Source organism: Vigna angularis, chromosome 7 (genome assembly GCF_016808095.1).
Source record: "Vigna angularis cultivar LongXiaoDou No.4 chromosome 7, ASM1680809v1, whole genome shotgun sequence".
NCBI classification, from domain to species: Eukaryota; Viridiplantae; Streptophyta; class Magnoliopsida; order Fabales; family Fabaceae; genus Vigna; species Vigna angularis.
The window spans coordinates 29382211-29399710 of record NC_068976.1 but is presented as its reverse complement, the minus strand read 5'-3'; the positions used below and the strand labels follow the sequence as shown (position 1 = coordinate 29399710).

Genomic DNA, 17500 nt, shown 5'->3' with positions numbered 1-17500 from the left:
TTAAGTTTAATTTAATTTTATAAAATTAGTCGTTTGTAAGATTAAGTTATTATTTTATATAGGGTTAAATATGTTTTTAGTCCCTAAACTATCAAACCAATTTGATTTTAGTCCCTCTTTCAAAGTAAGGTACATTTTAGTCCTCCTCTTAAGGAAACCTTAATTTTTGGTCCTCCAAAACTAACAGCGTTAAAAACAAGTTGAGTGTGGCTAACGTTTGGCCACGTGTGTTCACAGTTTTCCTTCCTAACTTTTGCCATGTGTGTGTGATTGACGCTTGTTGCCGCCGTGGGGAAGCCACCGGAGTTTCCCTTCCTTTTTCAATCTCTGCAACGCTCATCAGGAACGATAGAGGCACCATCACGGTCCACTCAAACCAGATTCGTCGGGGGTGGCATATGGAGCCATCGGGGGTGTCGCCAATGTCAGCATCTCCTTCTTCGATCTGCACCGACCGCCGCATCTCCTCCTCCTCGAACCTAATCCTCTTGTTCCTTTCCTCAATTTCCTTGGTTTCCAGAATTCCAATCTTCCTCTCCAAATCCCTAATCCTAACCTCACCCTCTGCCTTCACCTTTTTTAAAGACGTCAGTTCCTTCTCTAGAGACTCAACCAACGACTCTTCTCCCCTAAATTCTTTCTCAATTCAGAAGCATCCACCCTCGCTGTAAGATCCTTGAAAATATTTGTAAGTTAAATACTAGATATAAAAAAAAATAGTGAATAGTAAAATATATATATATATATATATATATATATATATATATATATATATATATATATATATATATATATTTGGAAAGGATAAGTGTTCCACGTAGCTTTGAGATTAGAATTCATCAAATTGCAAATAAAAAATTATTTTTGTAATAGTAAAATGAATAAAAAAAATGAATAGTTAAAATGAATAGTAAATTTTTTTGCTATAAATAGCCAAGGGGGAGGCTGAAAATTTACACCAAAGAACTTAGAAAATTTTTGAGAGAAGAGAGTTGGAAGAATTTCTAATTGCAAAGGGGATATTCTGGAAGTTTTCAGAGAGCGAGGAGATTAAGTCTGTAATAGAGGTAAGGGAAGCCATTCTTATACTTTGCTTTTATCTAATCCTAAATCTTGAATATAGAGTATTTTGTTTCTGTATGGTCTTGAATTTTGAATGAGAACATTTAATTGTTTCTTTTGTATTTTTGGAAGGACGAGAAGTTGTCTAACCGGCTCTGCCAGATTCAACTTCTTGTTTCCCCAAAGCTTTTGTTGTTTCTTATATCTTTATATTGTATTTTTGGAAAGACGAGAAGTTGTCTAACCGGCTCTGCCAGATTCAACTTCTTGTTTCCCCAAAGCTTTTGTTGTTTCTTATATCTTTATATTGTATTTTTGGAAGGACGAGAAGTTGTCTAACCGGCTCTGCCAGATTCAACTTCTTGTTTCCCCATACCTGTTATTTCTTATTTATATTGTATTTTTGGAAGGATGAAAAGTTGTCTAACCGGCTCTGCCAGATTCAACTTCTTGTTTCCCCAGAAATTTTATTGTTTTATCTATTCTTTTTATTGCATCTTTCTGGAAGGATGAGAAGTTGTCTAACCGGCTCTGCCAGATTCAACTTCTTGTTTCCCCTGAATTTTTATATTAATATTATTTTGATGGTAAGGGCAACTAATTATTTTTGTATGAATTTATATACATACGAATGTTGAACTGGTGTTCTCTTGTGAATGTTTTATGACTTTTATTATATTGGGTGTTATAACTGAAACTGTTAAATTGTACATGTTGTGATGTGATGAATTTAATCTGTTTTGAATGAGTTTGTTGGCTGAAATTGATCTTGTTGGAAGGTCTGGAGTAAGGGTTCTATAATAGCTTGTATATGGGTATTAAATAGATGTACAGATACTGTTTGAGGTTGTTGTGAGAGGAAGTAAAAATATTAAAATTAGGCATTTTAGATTTAGAGCATAAGAGAACAAGGTAGATAATTTAAATAAATAAATTGTTAATTATTGAGGGCCTCCCTTTGTTGGTAGGATAGAGGAACCTTAAAAACCTGAGTTGGCACATCCCTAATCATAGAGCAGCCTTGGCCTGGTCCAGTCAGTTGTGACTAGTCATATGTGCTGGCGTCGAAGGTGAGTTTGATGCGTTCAGACATCTGGGTCCTCTCCGGTGACCAATTGGGGTAAAGAAAGATCTCTACTAGGATGAAAATAAAATAAAACAAGTTGATTGTAGATGCATAAAGTTATCATGGTAAAAACTTCATATATATTTCATTTATCGTTACATTAAGCTCAGACTTTAATATGTAGTTGCTAAGATATGTTGAAGTGTTTTGGCTGATCTATGATCTTTGATTGGTGAAAATATGTTGAGTTATACTCGTTATGGTCAAAATGAGTTTATAATATGAAGTATGATATCTGGCAATATGTTTAATTTATTGACACCAAAATAGGTTATTGTCAAATTATGATTAGAGAATGAACATGATTGAGTTATGTGGATAAGAGGTTATGAATTGTTGATTTGATGAAATGTTGGAGTGGATAAGAGGGTATGAAATGTTGATTTGATGAAATGTTGGAGTGGATATAAGAAATCATTGCTTATGAAATGATGTTTACTACGGGGAGTAGTATGTTCGGTTTATACCATGAGAGCTTGATATGAGCAAAGTAACACCTGAGGTTTAAGAAAGCAGGAAGAAAGTGGTCTGACCATAAGGCTTTGACATAAATATATGGTTCATAAGTTTTATAGAAGCAGGCAGAGAGAGGTCTGACCATAAGGCTTCAGAAAGTAAGACATAGTATACAGGTGAGGCTTAAGGAAGCAGGCAGAGAGCGGTCTGACCATAAGGCTTCTTGAGTAAGCATGGTACACTTGTAAGGTTTATGAAAATGAGGAAGATGATTTTGATAATGATGAATTAATGACATCGGGATAATGATATGTTATCAATTGCAGAAATACATGATTGAAATATTTTTATTACAAGTTTAATGATTTATATGATATGGTTGGCTTACCCTTATTTGTTTGTGCTATGATCATATAACTCATGTTATATGTGAATAGATAATGTTGCAGATGCGGTTGAAAAAGCTTAGAGATGAGAGAGATGCGGGGAAAAACTTTCAGGGATATTTTGTAAAAAGAATAAATTTGTATTGGAAAAATTATGTTGTGTAAAACTTATAAGTTGAAATTTCGAATTTATGTTAAGTGGTGAAGACTATATTGTTGAAGTTTGTAAGTTTGGTATTGTACTTTGGGAGAATTGAAATAAAGTTTGATTGTTTATAGAAGATATCAAATTAATTTAGTCTCTACTATCAGTAATACCCTTTAAAATATTAGGGTTCGCCTCCTCCGCCGCAGCCATCTCCGATATCAAATCGTGTTGTAGCCTCGCCACATCCGTCTCCAGGTCCGCTGCCCTCACCACGATAACCTCGACCGCCTTCGCCGCATCGCGCGATTACGCCACCTCTCACTGCATCTCCTCGATCTTCTCACTATTCATCACGCCGTCTCTTTGCAAAATGTCGAGCTTCGCCGTCAGCTTCTTGATCTCCTCCTTCCTCGTGACGTTCTCGTTCACCAATTCATCGCATTCGCGTTGCAACACTTTGATCTTCGTCGTCGATTCCTCACTGTACTGATCATCTACGCCGCCGTTGGCAACACTGTCATCCGCCATGACTGATTCTGCAAAACAAAGAAAAATAGCACGCGGTCAGTTCATCAACTAAGAAAGCAGTAATCAAAATCGTTCACCAATTCATCGCCAGGCCGAACGGCGCCTCCGGTGAGTTCCCCTCCTTCCTCCGTCACCACGGCAGCTTCTGTCTCCGCCACTGACATCGTCTTTGTCGAGATCGACGATCATCCCAAACCTGTCCCTACTCCTCCCCAAAACACAACCATTTTTCCCAACGCCCCTGTTCCCAAAGATGTTGTCTTCGCCAATTACTTCTACACCTATTTTGGATTTAATAGGTTTTGGAGGATCAGTTGATGCTGCAACAATTTTGGATTTTGTTGATTTGGGTCATGATTTGATTTTTGCTGCTGATAAGGAAGGGAATCCAAAACGAAATTAAGAAGAAATTTTCTGAGTTTCTGGGTTTGATTTGGTGTTTTTTTGGGTTGATGTGTTTTCTGATTTGAGGATCTGGGTTTTCTGGGTTTTGAACTGCTGCGTTTTCTTGGAAGATGATGGCGGCCTCGCGATGATGAAGGGAGAGTGGTGGCAGAGAGATTGAACTCGTAATGGCACTGCTCGCGTTGGGTGGTGGCGTGATGAGGTTGCTTGCGTCTGGATGTTGATGGTGGAGGTGTGTGATGGAGGATGGCGACGACATGGTGGTTGGCCGGTGCGACATTGTGTTGGCAATGCGGCATTGACCACGGGAAAGATTCATGATATGTCACAACACCGTTAGCCACATCAGCTGGTTTTTAACGGTGTTAGTTTTGGAGGACAAAAATTAAAGTTTCTTTAAGGAGGAGGACTAAAATGTACCTTACTTTGAAATAGGGACTAAAACCAAAACCGCTTGATAGTATAGAAAATAAAAACATATTTAACCTTTTTATATATTTTGTGGATTGATCTTATTATTTTTTATTAATTTGAGATTTTTAATATATTTTGTTTATGTTAAATATAGAACTAATAATTAATAAGTAGTATGATAACAATTGAATATTGAATTAAACAATACATTTAATAAATAATAAATTTGATTGGATAAACTTTAATCTATCACTTTAATATAATGATAAAAAATATATTTAAGTCTTATTAAAATTTACAAAATTGACTTATAACATAAGATTTATGTTAATATATTATCAATTGTCCTTATCTTTAATTGATGTAGGACATTGAATAAAGTTTATTAATCATGTCATTATCTCTTGAAAAGTTTTGGAAATTAGTATTCTAATTAGTAGTTGATGGGATAATTATAATTTTAAGGTTTAACTGTTTGGAAGGTTCCACTTTAAGGTATTGTGTTTATTTGGTCTTCGCTTTTAAAAAAGTGTCAACTTCATATGCATTTAGTTTAATGTGTATCAATCAAGTTCATTTTTGTTCACTGCGTTTAAATAGTTAAATAATTAAGTTGACTTTTAGTCATATTGTATTGGGAATTATTTTAGTGTCATGGCATTTGTTTAGTGATGTGTAACCTAATAACAAATTTGGGATTAGGGTTTATAAAAGAAATTGAATGTTTATGAAATTAAGGATAGAGAAGAAGAGTTCAAGAATTTGGGTATTTCGAACAGAAAAGAAGAGAAACTCAACTCGGGGTTTCGAACATAGAAGAAGAAAAGCTCAATTGGGAATTTCGAACAAAGAAAAGATAAAGCGAAATTGGAGATTTTGAATAGAAAAGAAGAGAAGCGAAATTGGGATTTCAAACACAAAAGAAGAAAAACGAAATTAAAGATAGGGTTTCTTATCTTTGCCCAAAAAAGAAGGGGAAAGAAGGAAGAAGGAAACGAACATCGCAATATTACAAAAGGTGTCTCAAATCGTCTTTTTCATCATCATGGTATTAATCTTGGTGGCACAATCCTCTGTGGCATTCCACGGTAGAAAAACAGCATCATGAAGGTCCACCTATTTAACATCTCAATCTAGTTCAAAGGATAAGTGTAACTCATTAGGTATTGTTCAAAGAAGAGATTGTGAAGGTGGTGTTAATCATAGTGGTCGTAAACAGTGCTTATAAAAATGGATTTTGATTCAAGTTGCTTCACCGTAAAAGAAAGAGAATGAAAAAATATTACATATTGTTTATAAACTCGTAAAAGATGATGATGATGAACTCGGTAATTATGTGTCTATAAAAGTATGAGAAACAATGGATTTGTTTTTTTAGATAGATTAATTAATTTGTGAAAAATTGTAGCTACCAGATTTAAATATTATGTGTTGTAGATGGAGAAACCCATGTCAAAAGTACAGGTGCTGTTGGGGATTGTCGGAAACTCCAGTTTCGCTCTGACTCCGACGTAGTGGTGGAGGAGGCTCTTAACGACTTCCTAACACGATAATTTTTTTTCTACACCCTAATATCGAATTTTCACACTAAAAAACTCGTATGGGTTACACGTTACAAATATGTTTTGCCACATCACCATTGAGTTAACCGTTACTCAAAAATTGGAATAAACTCGTATTAACTCAATTACGATGATGTTGATACTTTTTAAGAGCGGAACAAGTAGACACATTATTCTGAAATGGAACTACCCAAATAATTAAACTTAATTTTAATTAGTATTTTGGACATTAAAATTGGAATTATAAGTTATATGCATAAAATATTAAAATATTAAAATTTAAAATAAAAAATATAATTAAAAAGGTCAAAATTAACTGCTGCAAAGAAAAGAGTCAGAGTTAGATTTTTTTTAATACTCAGATTCACTAAAATCAGAAATAAATATATAATTATTATTTTTGTACTGTACCGTCGTATTGAGTTAAATTTAAGGAGGTTAAAACTCATGAAAATATTATTAACCTGACTCAATAGTATTTTGAGTTGGGTAAAAACAATAGTGAGCATAGTAAGCAAATTTTAACTTAATATAATAACAGAACACTAAAAACACTAATTGGATTGAGTTGTCCAACTTCACGGATTGAACTCAATCCACTTATATCTCTACCAATATTAGAGACTTCAGAAAATAATTCATATCATCAGTTTTTATTGTTTATAATAAGACAAATAAATTCATACTGAAAACTATTGGTCAAAATTATATACAAGTATTCTAAAAGTCATTGCTTTAATTTTAGAAAATAAAAAAAAAGTAATTCATCACCACATGATTAATTACAATAATATAGTATTTATATGCAGTAAATTTCATTTATCTAAAAAAAATATTTTCATCTTTCCATGTAAATGATTTTGTGAAAATATTTTTGCTAAAAATTATTACCAGAAAACAGTATTATTTCTTGGAAAAAGTTATTTTTTAAAAGATAAATTAAACATAATAAATTTAAGTTTTTTTTTTCTAGTGAAACTCCTAAAAGACAAGCTTTTAACACTTGTGTACATGAAGTTAGAGAGAAAGAGTGCATGAAAAAAATATTTGCAAACACAAAGAAAGATTGTATTCTATTTAACATGTTGTTAGCATAATCACAATATGCTTGTCCAAGTAAGAATTTGCACTGCACCAAACATTACCAAAGTTTACAAAGCCTAGAAGAACATGAAGACAACCAGAACTATACAACAATTCAAGGTGAAAAATAAAGAGCACACACACAACTTTGGCATCTTAATCTATAATAATTTGTCAATATGATATTCCACCGCCACTAATAACAGAGGGGAAAAGAATACAATAACACTATCTAAGGAGGCCAATTAGAAGATGCTACAAGCATTCTCATTTCACATACCCTACTGTTAAACCGGTATCACATCATTCTTGGATGCGTCTTCACATCTTAACACTATACCCTCAAGACTAGCTGGGAAAATACATTTGATCCATTGGCAACCAGTAGTGATAGGATCTGGTGGAGGAAGAATCATAAGCACATTCTCATTCCTCTGAACCACCCCCATTACACTTACTGTGCTTCCTTCTTTGATGTACCTGAATACAAATACCATGTTATATTATTTCTGCTCAACAATTTGCCTGAAAATGGAAATTCATAACTTTGTTGCCAAAAGAGGTTGTTCATTCACACTTGTCTACTTGGGATACCCCTTATGGAGCTTTTGGTACAAGATAAGTCTTGGGAATCATGATTCCTAAGTTTTTCAAAATCTGTCTGTTTTGTCATAAATACTCCAGCAAATACTTATAACGTTTCCCAGGAATTCAAGAATGACATGATTTTCTTACCAGATGTTTTCATTGTTTACAAGTTTATTTTTAACTCAAGACAATGGATTCCCACCTCTTTATGGAAACAATTTTGTGGCTTAGCCAAAAACATTCCTAGGAAACACCACCTCCTTCACGGTTTTCTGGTTTTAAAACATAAACCAAACATGAAAACAGATTTGCGGAAAACTAGATTCTTCTTGTACCAAAACGTTCCCTAAATCAAGGCTGACACTAGATGGATCCATCCAGAGACAAAATGGTAGCATAAAAGATCAAATGCAAGCAAACATGAGGTAAGTTTTACCCTTCTTCCAACCGCATGATGCGGTCATCACTTGAAAGATTCCTCTCTCCCAACCACCGGAGAAACTCTGGTGAAATCTCTTCTTTGGTTGGATTTACATTGATGAGAACTGAGTCATCAACATAAGGGGTGACTCTTGACCCATGACCTGTCTTAACCAATGCCCTTAAACCAGATTGGAAATCCGAGATGTAGAAGTCAACAACGCGCCTCTGTCACATCACATATATTCCAGTTAAATCAACAAGTGAAAAATAAGTAGAAGTTCTAAGCACAGACTCCTCATGGGGCATTCTTTACTGGTGTACACTCATAAAGACAAGTTCAGTATAGGTACAATAGCCAATGAAGGGGATACTAATGTTAGGGAACCATATATAACAACACAAATAGGTCAATTCAATCTAAAATGCCATCAAAATGCTTGACTATAAATGTCAGAGGGGGCGGATCCACCCTGCAATCCATCCATGCATAAATTTAACAAATCCACTAAATAATGAAAACAAAACTTAGTGGATTGAATCAACAACCATCAATTTTAATCCAACTCATATTTTGTCTATTCCATCCATTTTACACCCCTACTCAATGCATTGTAACTGGCTTAAGGGTAGAGCCCCCATCTTAATCCATCCTTTGCTCAGTAAATCAAATCTAGTCCAAGGTAAATTGGAAATAAGAAGGAAAACATCATCATATCAAAAAGAAAAGTTTCCCTTTCCTCTCCTAAATATGATAGTAAGATTAGTTCAAAACAATAAATTCAACTTGAAATTTTATCAGATAAACAAACACGTCCTTCTGTGACATACCTTCCCGGCAAGGATTGAAGTAAATTGTACACAAGATGTCAAAGTAGAATATTAAATTTCATAATAACCAACCCACTAAAATAACATGGTAACTTACTTCGAGCAGTCTAAGGCCCCAGGAAAACCGCCGGTGTTTAGGATTGGCAGCTTTTGAGTCCCAACCTCGATACTCATATAAACCTGTTGATGTATATACACATCTGGGAACTTTCTGGAAAGATGACTCTAGAGGCACATTACCACAGGTAACGACCTTCACATACAACAGCCAAACATATTTGATTTGATTAGTCATTTCAGCTTGTACGTAGTTATAAAAAGGATTCATAGCATGAAACATCAACCAAGTGCAAAGTTCTCATTCACATATTTAGATGTTTATGGGGAAATTTTTATTATGGGAAGACACCAATATTAAGGCACAGGTATCATCCTGAAGATGAAACAAAATGCACTCATCGAAGTATCCCGAAGCTCATTCAATGAAAATAGCATTGTTTTAAACAGCTAAAAAGAGTGGATTACAGGCTTTACATTCATGATAAAAATTTGCTCTTAATTTCATATTTTTCTTTGCTTATGATGACATCATGTCTTTTAAAAAAATTAGAGCAATGAAATTTCAATATTGAACAGACTAATTCATTTAAACCATACCAAAATCATGTTTGTGGAAACACTTGATACATATCCACGCTGTACCAGTTTACAAACCTAATACAGGTAAGGTTATTGACTAGGAGTAAGTTTGTTTTTGTAATTGGCAAAAATTTAGGTCCGCATCAGATATTCTAGAAGATTTTCAATCTTTCCTTTATGAAAAAAAAGGCATTCCTGAAAAGCTCCTGTAAATTAAAAAGCAAGCTTCAAATAATTCAAAAGCTGGTGAAGAATAATTCATAATGCAAAATCAGAATGATGCAGAGACAGGTGAATAAGGAAAACATTTGAAATTAATACAGCACGATTAGATATAAAGAATTTACTTATTAGCCCAATAAGTGAATATGAACTTTCCAAGAATAGCCAATAAAATAGGCAAGAGGACCAAAACATACCCCAGAGACCTTCACAAATTGCCCATTTTTTGCAGTTCTGAGCTCAGAGTCTGGATAATTAGCAACGAAGCCCATAATAGATCTTCTTCCCCAGTAAGTATTCCAAGAGAAAGATGCAGCAACTAAGCCAAAAAGAACCACAACTACAATAAGGAGAACGGGATTGTGCACAGCTCCAAGAATAAAAGCACCAGCAATGAAACCCATGACAAAAAGCAGAATTAATAACCATAACACCGCCTTCGGAAAATTCCTTCTGAAGGAATATTCATCACCTTGACTAAGAACAGTCACAGCTTGGTTGTGAACTGCGGCAGATCCTTGCATCTTCATTGAACCTGTTGCTTCCAAAGGGCCAGACACTTTACGAGGAGCCCCAGAAGAATTTAGCGGACCAGAGGATATGGGTCCAGATGTAATGAGACCTGTTGTAGGTAGAACAGGAGTAAGAGGACCAGAGTTTTGACGCCCAACTGGTGTGACTCCCCCAGACTGAGGACCAGAAGACTTTTTAACAGGTTCCCCATGCTTATTCAGTGGCCCAGAATTTGATTTCTTCATTGAACTTGAACCACCAGAAGTCATTGGACCTGAAGTGGTATAGGCGGCTCGAGCAGCAGCATTAGCCTGTATTGGTCCAGAATGTGAACCAGCTCCTCCAAAAGATCCTGTCCGTGAAGGAGCACCGGTTATTGGTCCAGATTTCCTGGATTTAGAGCCATCAACAGGAATATCAAACATTTTCCCCAACTCTCCAGATTTTTTTATGTCTCCACCAGTATATGGCACAGCTGTTGATGTCATGGTTGGAGTCCTCTCTTTGGGCTGCTCTGGCCTCCCAGATACATAGAGGCCATTGCTAAGCTGATGAGATGGGATTCTAGAACTCATCTTCCTTCTGTGGAAGAACTCTTGAGAACTCAGACAATGGTAATACCAGAAGTTGGTGCTGGACAAGTCAAACTGTCAAAGTGATCCTGAAAGATGCAAAAAATGAAAATTCCCAAACGAATTGGAATTATTGTTCAATCAAAATTACTAATTTGCAATCAATTTCCATGTCGCGTAGCGAAACGACAAAAGGTAACAGAAATCACAGCACAATATCTACCTATTGATGAGAACAAAAGTTTAGGCACTTTTAGTTGGAATAATGAATGTGTGAATAGCCAATCATGGCCTTCGGAACATAACGTGTCATGTTTATAATTAACACACTAAAGGGAACTTGATATCCCAAAAGGTCGCCCCTAATCAGAGAAAGAGTAAGCAAATCTGGTATATAACCACTTTAACAAGAATTAATTATGAAGAAACAAAGTATATGATAGTCAACTTCTTAGTGTACTTCATTGCATGAACACATCCCAAATGAAGATAAAGAAGAGCAAGTCAACTCCCCATTGTCATTACCAGAAGTTTAATGAATCTATAGAATGAAGAAACACCTAAAGTTCTTACATAATCACTGACCTAAACAAGGGGGGCATGTCTATAAATTTTTGCACGCAAACATTCAATCATAGTGTTTATATCCTATCCTCCCATAAGCTTCATCCATCCTCCAACCAAAACTACTCTAATTTGAGATAAATGAATGAGGGAACGCTAACACTAGAATTCTAAGATAAAATCCCTGAAGTGGAACAAAGTGCACAAGAAGAAAAGAGAGCGAGTCCAGAGCAAGGAGTACGTTTTCTGAATTGCAGTAACTTTTCTCTTCTCAAAAAACCCTACACTAGGAGGAAAGGCTAAAAGTACGTCAACATCCACAAGAGTCAAGCCCCACTTTTTTTCAAACTTGTGCCAATCTGTAGTCCAGGAAGAAAGAGACCCTGGATCCATTATTCCAAATTAAAAACCGATTAAGTAAACGGAAACTGCTCGAGGTCATACACAATAACAAGCTGGCATTTATTTTTTGGTAGAATAAAGAATGCCCCAGGATTGAAAAACCAAATATATTATTGAAAAAACGAAGCTTCCCCGACCATTTTGGCCACCAATCAAGCAGAAAACCAGCACTCAACAAAATAAAAACACGGAAAAAAAAAGAAAACTCGGTCGAGAACCCTGTGATTTCCGAGTAAAAAAAACCACGCACAGCACCGATGCCACACACATTGCGTCCCGAAAGTCAAATGTTACTGCCGAGAGTAATGAGAGAAAGCAGACCCACATCACGAGGAAAACGATCTGGAGAATGAAGTTGTGATCTCAACTTTGGGTAGAAGCAATGTGTGTAACAGTCAGAGTTGAATACTGTTATGAATTTCTGGGGCATTTTCTCAACAAACAAAATATAAACCCAAAGCACAGAACTTTATGTACTGTGTGTGGTGTGTTGTGGCATGCACATGAGGAAGGAATTACAGTGGCGAAATTCCCAGTTGGGAGAAAAGAAGGATCTATAAAGAGAGAGTGAAAAAGGAAAGACCTACCTGGAGTGAAATCTGGAGTCGGAACCATGATGGGTACAATCAACAACGACAAAATAGCAACGAGTCTGAGTTTCAGTGTTACAACAAAGGGAGAAAATAAAAATAGGTTTTTGGCTCGGAGAATCTAAGGTTGTATTGCGCTGTGAGAGGTTGAGAAGAGAGCCGCAACAAATTTGTGTGTTGTCTGACTCTGGTTTTAGCAAAGTGACTAAAATTTTCAATTAAAGAAAACCAAAAACGTATGTTATGGTAAATTATTAATTACAAAATATTAACAAAATTACTATTACTTTCACTCTTTTTATTTTACTAATGAAAAACCCTTTTCCACTTCCTTCAAACTTTATTACAGACGAAGATATCTAATTTCCCACTGAATAAAAATGCTAATTAAGTTTATTATAAACTACATTTATTAAAGATGATATTTTGATTCAGTTAACTTAATTAAAATTGGTTTATATTTAAGTTAAGATGATTACATTGTTGGATGCAAAAAGGCATTTCAACTTGCAAGAAATGGGAAACTATCTTCTGTTTTTTATCACCCACGGGCACTGACCCTACCTTTCCTAACAGCCAAACTACCCTTCTTTTTCTTTTCTATCTATCTAATCACGGATTCTTATATCTTGTTTTCTTCCTTTTTACCAATTTTTATAATTAAGAAGGAAATTTTGTTAAAAGAGAAAGCTAGATTACCAATAATATGGTTAAAAAAATATCACCCCAAAGTGTTTTTTTTTGTTCAAGATTAGATTGGGAGATTTTATAAAAAAAAATGAGGTCATCCCAAAAGATAATTCCAAATATTTTATAAAAAGTTTTCGAATTTAATCTTTGCTTGTATTTTCCGTTTCAAGAAATAAAAAAGGTCAAACTGGTACGTTACATCGGACTCTCTCGTTTAGACTGAATATTTAGCCTTTTGGATTTTTCTGTATGATTGAAAAACAACATTTTTCTTGATTTTGTGTTGTATTTTTTTTCCTTGTGTCATGGTCTTATATCGCTATTCGATTAAAAACTAAGTGGAAATAGATGAAATGAAACACTTTAATGGTTTCTTCTTTTTGCAAACCAAAGCTAGAAGGAATGATATTTTACTATAAATCAATCATTGGTTTACAAGTTTTTATCGTGTTTGTGTATATATTGAAATCTCGAGATGCTGAGATTCAAATCTCCATCATGTTTATGTATATAAAAAGAAGTTAGTGTGCACAATATAAGGACGCGGATCTTTTATAATAAAAATGAAATCCAACCTGTATTCACACATTGTTTTCAGGTTGCAATGTCTAACTGTCTCGTCACGACAGCCTTTGTCTCACTGTATTTCGGCTGTCCAACTTGCTTCACTTGGACCTAAATGCCATTGCAAAGCAACAAGGGAACAGACAAATTCTCCTCCCAGTGTTAGACCATGTTGTCTCACAACTGACTGCATTTTGATTCGGTTATTTTATTTCACTTTGAAAAACTGAAATTGACATAAAAATTTTGAATTTCAAAACAGATAATACAATGACAATATTTAACATTTTTATATGTTATCCATCGATACAACAAACCTATAAATACAGTATAAATGCAGTATATCATACTCACTCTATTCTCTCGTACATCATACTCATATACTCTCCTTGTCATACTCATATACTATCTTTTTAAAAGACTTAAAAGAGTGTTTATGTAAATTTCACATAACTTCGGCATAGTTAGAATGATTTACTGTAATCACTTTGTGTCTGATAAAAAATTTACATCATTCGTTCAAAGTCAATGCATATTACAACTCTCTTTATTCACTCTCAAAATGATAAGAAAAAACGAGTTGATACAATTGCTTGAAGCAATGTGATGGAAGAAAATGAAAATTGATGCTCATTGACTCAGTTAAACTTAGAAGCCAGAAACTATAACACTTAAAAGCTAGTGGCTACGTCCTAAGTCTACATAGCTCTTACAAGCTGGTTACCTAGTGAATACATCACACACACATACACTAATACTAGCGTTTAAGCTTCATACAATTCTCAACTCTTTTAGCCAAAGGGAATGCAAAGGGCATGGGTCTGGCTTGCCTTGGGCCTTAGCCTTCTCAGAGAGAGCATAAAACCAACCATTTCTCCAGTTAAACTGCAATGCAAATATAGCATAGATAAGAACTTTTACACATTAGAGTCAACTTGTGAATCCAATATTCTTTTCCACTTATATTAACATTTACCTCCTTAACTGCTGTGGGAAAGTGAGCTACAGCTCTAGAATATGCACATAAACGCTCTTCCATGGCTTCTTCAAATGTTAACCCCTTTTCACTTGCTGCAGCTGATGCCAGTTCTGTTATAAGGCTAGACAACTGAAACTGGAAATATTAGTCACTTCTCATTGTTGTCTTATTTTTTAATATTACTTGTTAAATGCATCTTTAATGTTAAATGAAAATGTTTGTATAGGAAGCTCACAACGTCTCAAAAATGGTGTGTCCCTGTGTACGACACATATCGGACACAGACATGCATACAACACTTGTACGACACATATCGGTAAAGTGTCTAATTCAGAACATTTTTTTGCCTTTAACATAATTTTGACATGACTTCAATACAATGTTAATACAGACAGATACAATGACTTTCTTAAAAATCCATAAACTTGTAACCATATAGCATAAATTTATATTATGATTATAAAAATAAGGAACAAATCGTATATAATCATTACTTTTCGTTTTTTTTTTTGGATATTAGATGAATTAGCACATATGAGTTGGATATACGTCATTGAGAAGCATCTCTTCAAGATCCAAAAGAAGAAATCTCAGAATTGGAGGGAGGGAGAGGATACAGATTGCAATCACCAACCATCCTATTATTAACTACCCAGTTTAATCTAATCATGTACAAAATGTTACTGATTAAGGTCATCATGTTAAGATAAGTTTCTCCATAAGCATTTGCAACAAAAGAAAATAAAACACATGAATAAGTTTTTCCGATAAACTAAAGGTAACTCACAATAAAGTTAAAAATCAATTTTTTGAAGAAGCAAAATCATTAGACCTCTCTAAAAATACTGATTTTAGTTTTTAACTCCTGCATAAACTAATTTAGCTTAGAAGAAAAACTTATTTCGTTTATCTTTCTTACTCTTCTTCATGTAAGTATATTCACACAGGGTCCAAGAGAATAAGCAGATTAATTTTGAGAAGATGCCACTATAAAGCTTACTTCAGTGCGGAATTCCTTTTCCACGACACCTACAGAAACCCCTCCATGACGTGCTCCAACAAGCATAACGGAACAAATCCATATAAGCTTCTCCAACATCTGCTTTTGAAACGCCTCCTTTTCCAGAACCTGGCTTTTCAGACATACATTAGACGTTTGTAGATATTTGTTTTCGACATTGTATAAGGATACCCAACAACTTCAATATTGATGCTAAACAAACAAAAAAACAACACATGAGAATCAAAACACTCGTGTCCCCAAAAATTAAAAGAAGCTCCTTCAGATTTTTTTTTCTTGCTTTTAGCCCCAATTTTGCGAGGTGCTGTCGTAGCAGTACTTAGAATTAAAAAAGAAAACAAACAAATTTCTAAAATTAAAATTACTAAGATTGGAGTCCATGATACATACAACTATGCAGAAGAAGAAAAAGTAAATATATGATGTTATGTATACCTTGCAAGAGAGGCCTCCAGCCTTTAATCTTGAAGCTACAGCAGAAGCCCAGTTGCCATATGCAGCAGTGAGCCCTTCAGGATTGGTATCAGTCCTTCCATCAACAGGGGCTTCACCAATTTTCGACACAGCAAAATAAGCCAACACTTGGTTTGCATCCTTCAACCCTTTCCTCTCGAGCCACGCCTCCACCATTCCATTCTGGAAAAACACCAAATCTGTGCCACCATCAATAACTCATCAATAACAATCTCCAGCCCTATGACGAAATCATAACAAAAGGACTCACCTTTCCATCTAGATGGTGGTGTAGATTGAAGCACCGACTCGAGATCATCGTTCCTCGTGCACACAAAAATGGGGCCTTCAAAATCAAGCGGCACGGACTCCCCTCGGCGAACGAGGAGGTCTTCGCCGGTGCCCATGTCTTGCAAAGCCCTTCCTACTCTTCCGCCGCCGACAATGACGGCGGGAGTGACCGTGGTAGGAGGGGTGGTGACGGTGGTGGGGGCGGCGGCCATGGCGGAGAGTCTGAATCTAGATGTGGTTATGGTTGTGGGAGAAATGGAGAAGGAGAGTGAAGTGGCCATGAAGGAGTGACTATTCAGTGGCGACGGATGGACCGAAGAACATCGACATGGCTCCTTTTGCAGTGTTTGTTTGTGGAGCTACGTTGTGATGTGTTTGTCGATATTCATTCATTCGTTCTCTGTCACAAGTTAAGCCACTCGTTCGATCGTTCTTTCGTTATTCTGAGAAGGTTCTATCTGCTATCCTCCAAGCTTTTTCTCTCCCAACACCACTTGTCTCTCTACTGATCGTGATTTGATTTGTATTTAGTAGGTAATAATGTTAAGCTAACCCACTTTTACATTTATTTAACGCATAAAATAAAACATAATATAAAGGTAAAATAATTATAAAAAACCAAATTTTTATATTTTTAAATATGGAGTTTGCGCCTAGTACATTATATCAATGTGTACCGGGTTTTAGTAGACAAAAATAGTTTTATATCATGGATTCTAAGTTTTAAGGTTAAGGGTATTTTAATAATTTTCATTCTCAAAACTAAAAAAAAGAACCTCAAATCCTTACTCACCTCTCTCATTCCTCTCATCTTTTTCTTTTTCATCTCTGTCACTCCAACTTTTTCTCTATCATCCTTACTGTAGTCCCAATTGAAAAAATAAAAAACACTCGTCCTTAAATATAAAAAACCAAATTTTTATATTTTTAAATATATATATAAAATGAATCATCAAAGTATCATTTCTTTAATATTTATTTTAGTTTCAAA

At 35.1% G+C, this 17500-nt stretch overlaps 2 protein-coding genes across 6 annotated transcripts; both read right to left on the bottom strand.

The window, feature by feature from the left end:
- Window positions 1-7133: 7133 nt before the first annotated feature.
- LOC108338412 (uncharacterized membrane protein At1g16860) lies at window positions 7134-12711 on the bottom strand. Of its 4 annotated transcripts, XM_017575276.2 has the most exons (6): window positions 12509-12711; window positions 10343-11044; window positions 10068-10189; window positions 9107-9262; window positions 8195-8406; window positions 7134-7650 (listed from the first exon to the last, which is right to left on the bottom strand). In XM_017575276.2, the coding sequence occupies exons 2-6, from the start codon at window positions 10956-10958 to the stop codon at window positions 7458-7460; spliced, it is 1299 nt and encodes a 432-aa protein (XP_017430765.1). In that variant the 5' UTR covers window positions 10959-11044; window positions 12509-12711; the 3' UTR covers window positions 7134-7457. The 4 variants fall into 4 exon arrangements, with proteins under 4 accessions (XP_017430765.1, XP_017430764.1, XP_052736269.1 ...); XM_017575275.2 differs by having other exon boundaries at window positions 10068-11044; XM_052880309.1 differs by lacking the exon at window positions 12509-12711 and adding an exon at window positions 11761-12410 and having other exon boundaries at window positions 10068-11044.
- A 1572-nt stretch (window positions 12712-14283) lies between these two features.
- LOC108337187 (uncharacterized) lies at window positions 14284-17008 on the bottom strand. Of its 2 annotated transcripts, none has more exons than XM_052880368.1 (5): window positions 16490-17008; window positions 16201-16418; window positions 15745-15873; window positions 14742-14879; window positions 14284-14650 (listed from the first exon to the last, which is right to left on the bottom strand). In XM_052880368.1, exons 1-5 carry the CDS (start codon window positions 16788-16790, stop codon window positions 14537-14539), a joined length of 900 nt encoding a protein of 299 aa, XP_052736328.1. In that variant the 5' UTR covers window positions 16791-17008; the 3' UTR covers window positions 14284-14536. The 2 variants fall into 2 exon arrangements, with proteins under 2 accessions (XP_052736328.1, XP_017429145.2); XM_017573656.2 differs by having other exon boundaries at window positions 14742-14873; window positions 16490-17003.
- Between the last annotated feature and the right edge of the window lie 492 nt (window positions 17009-17500).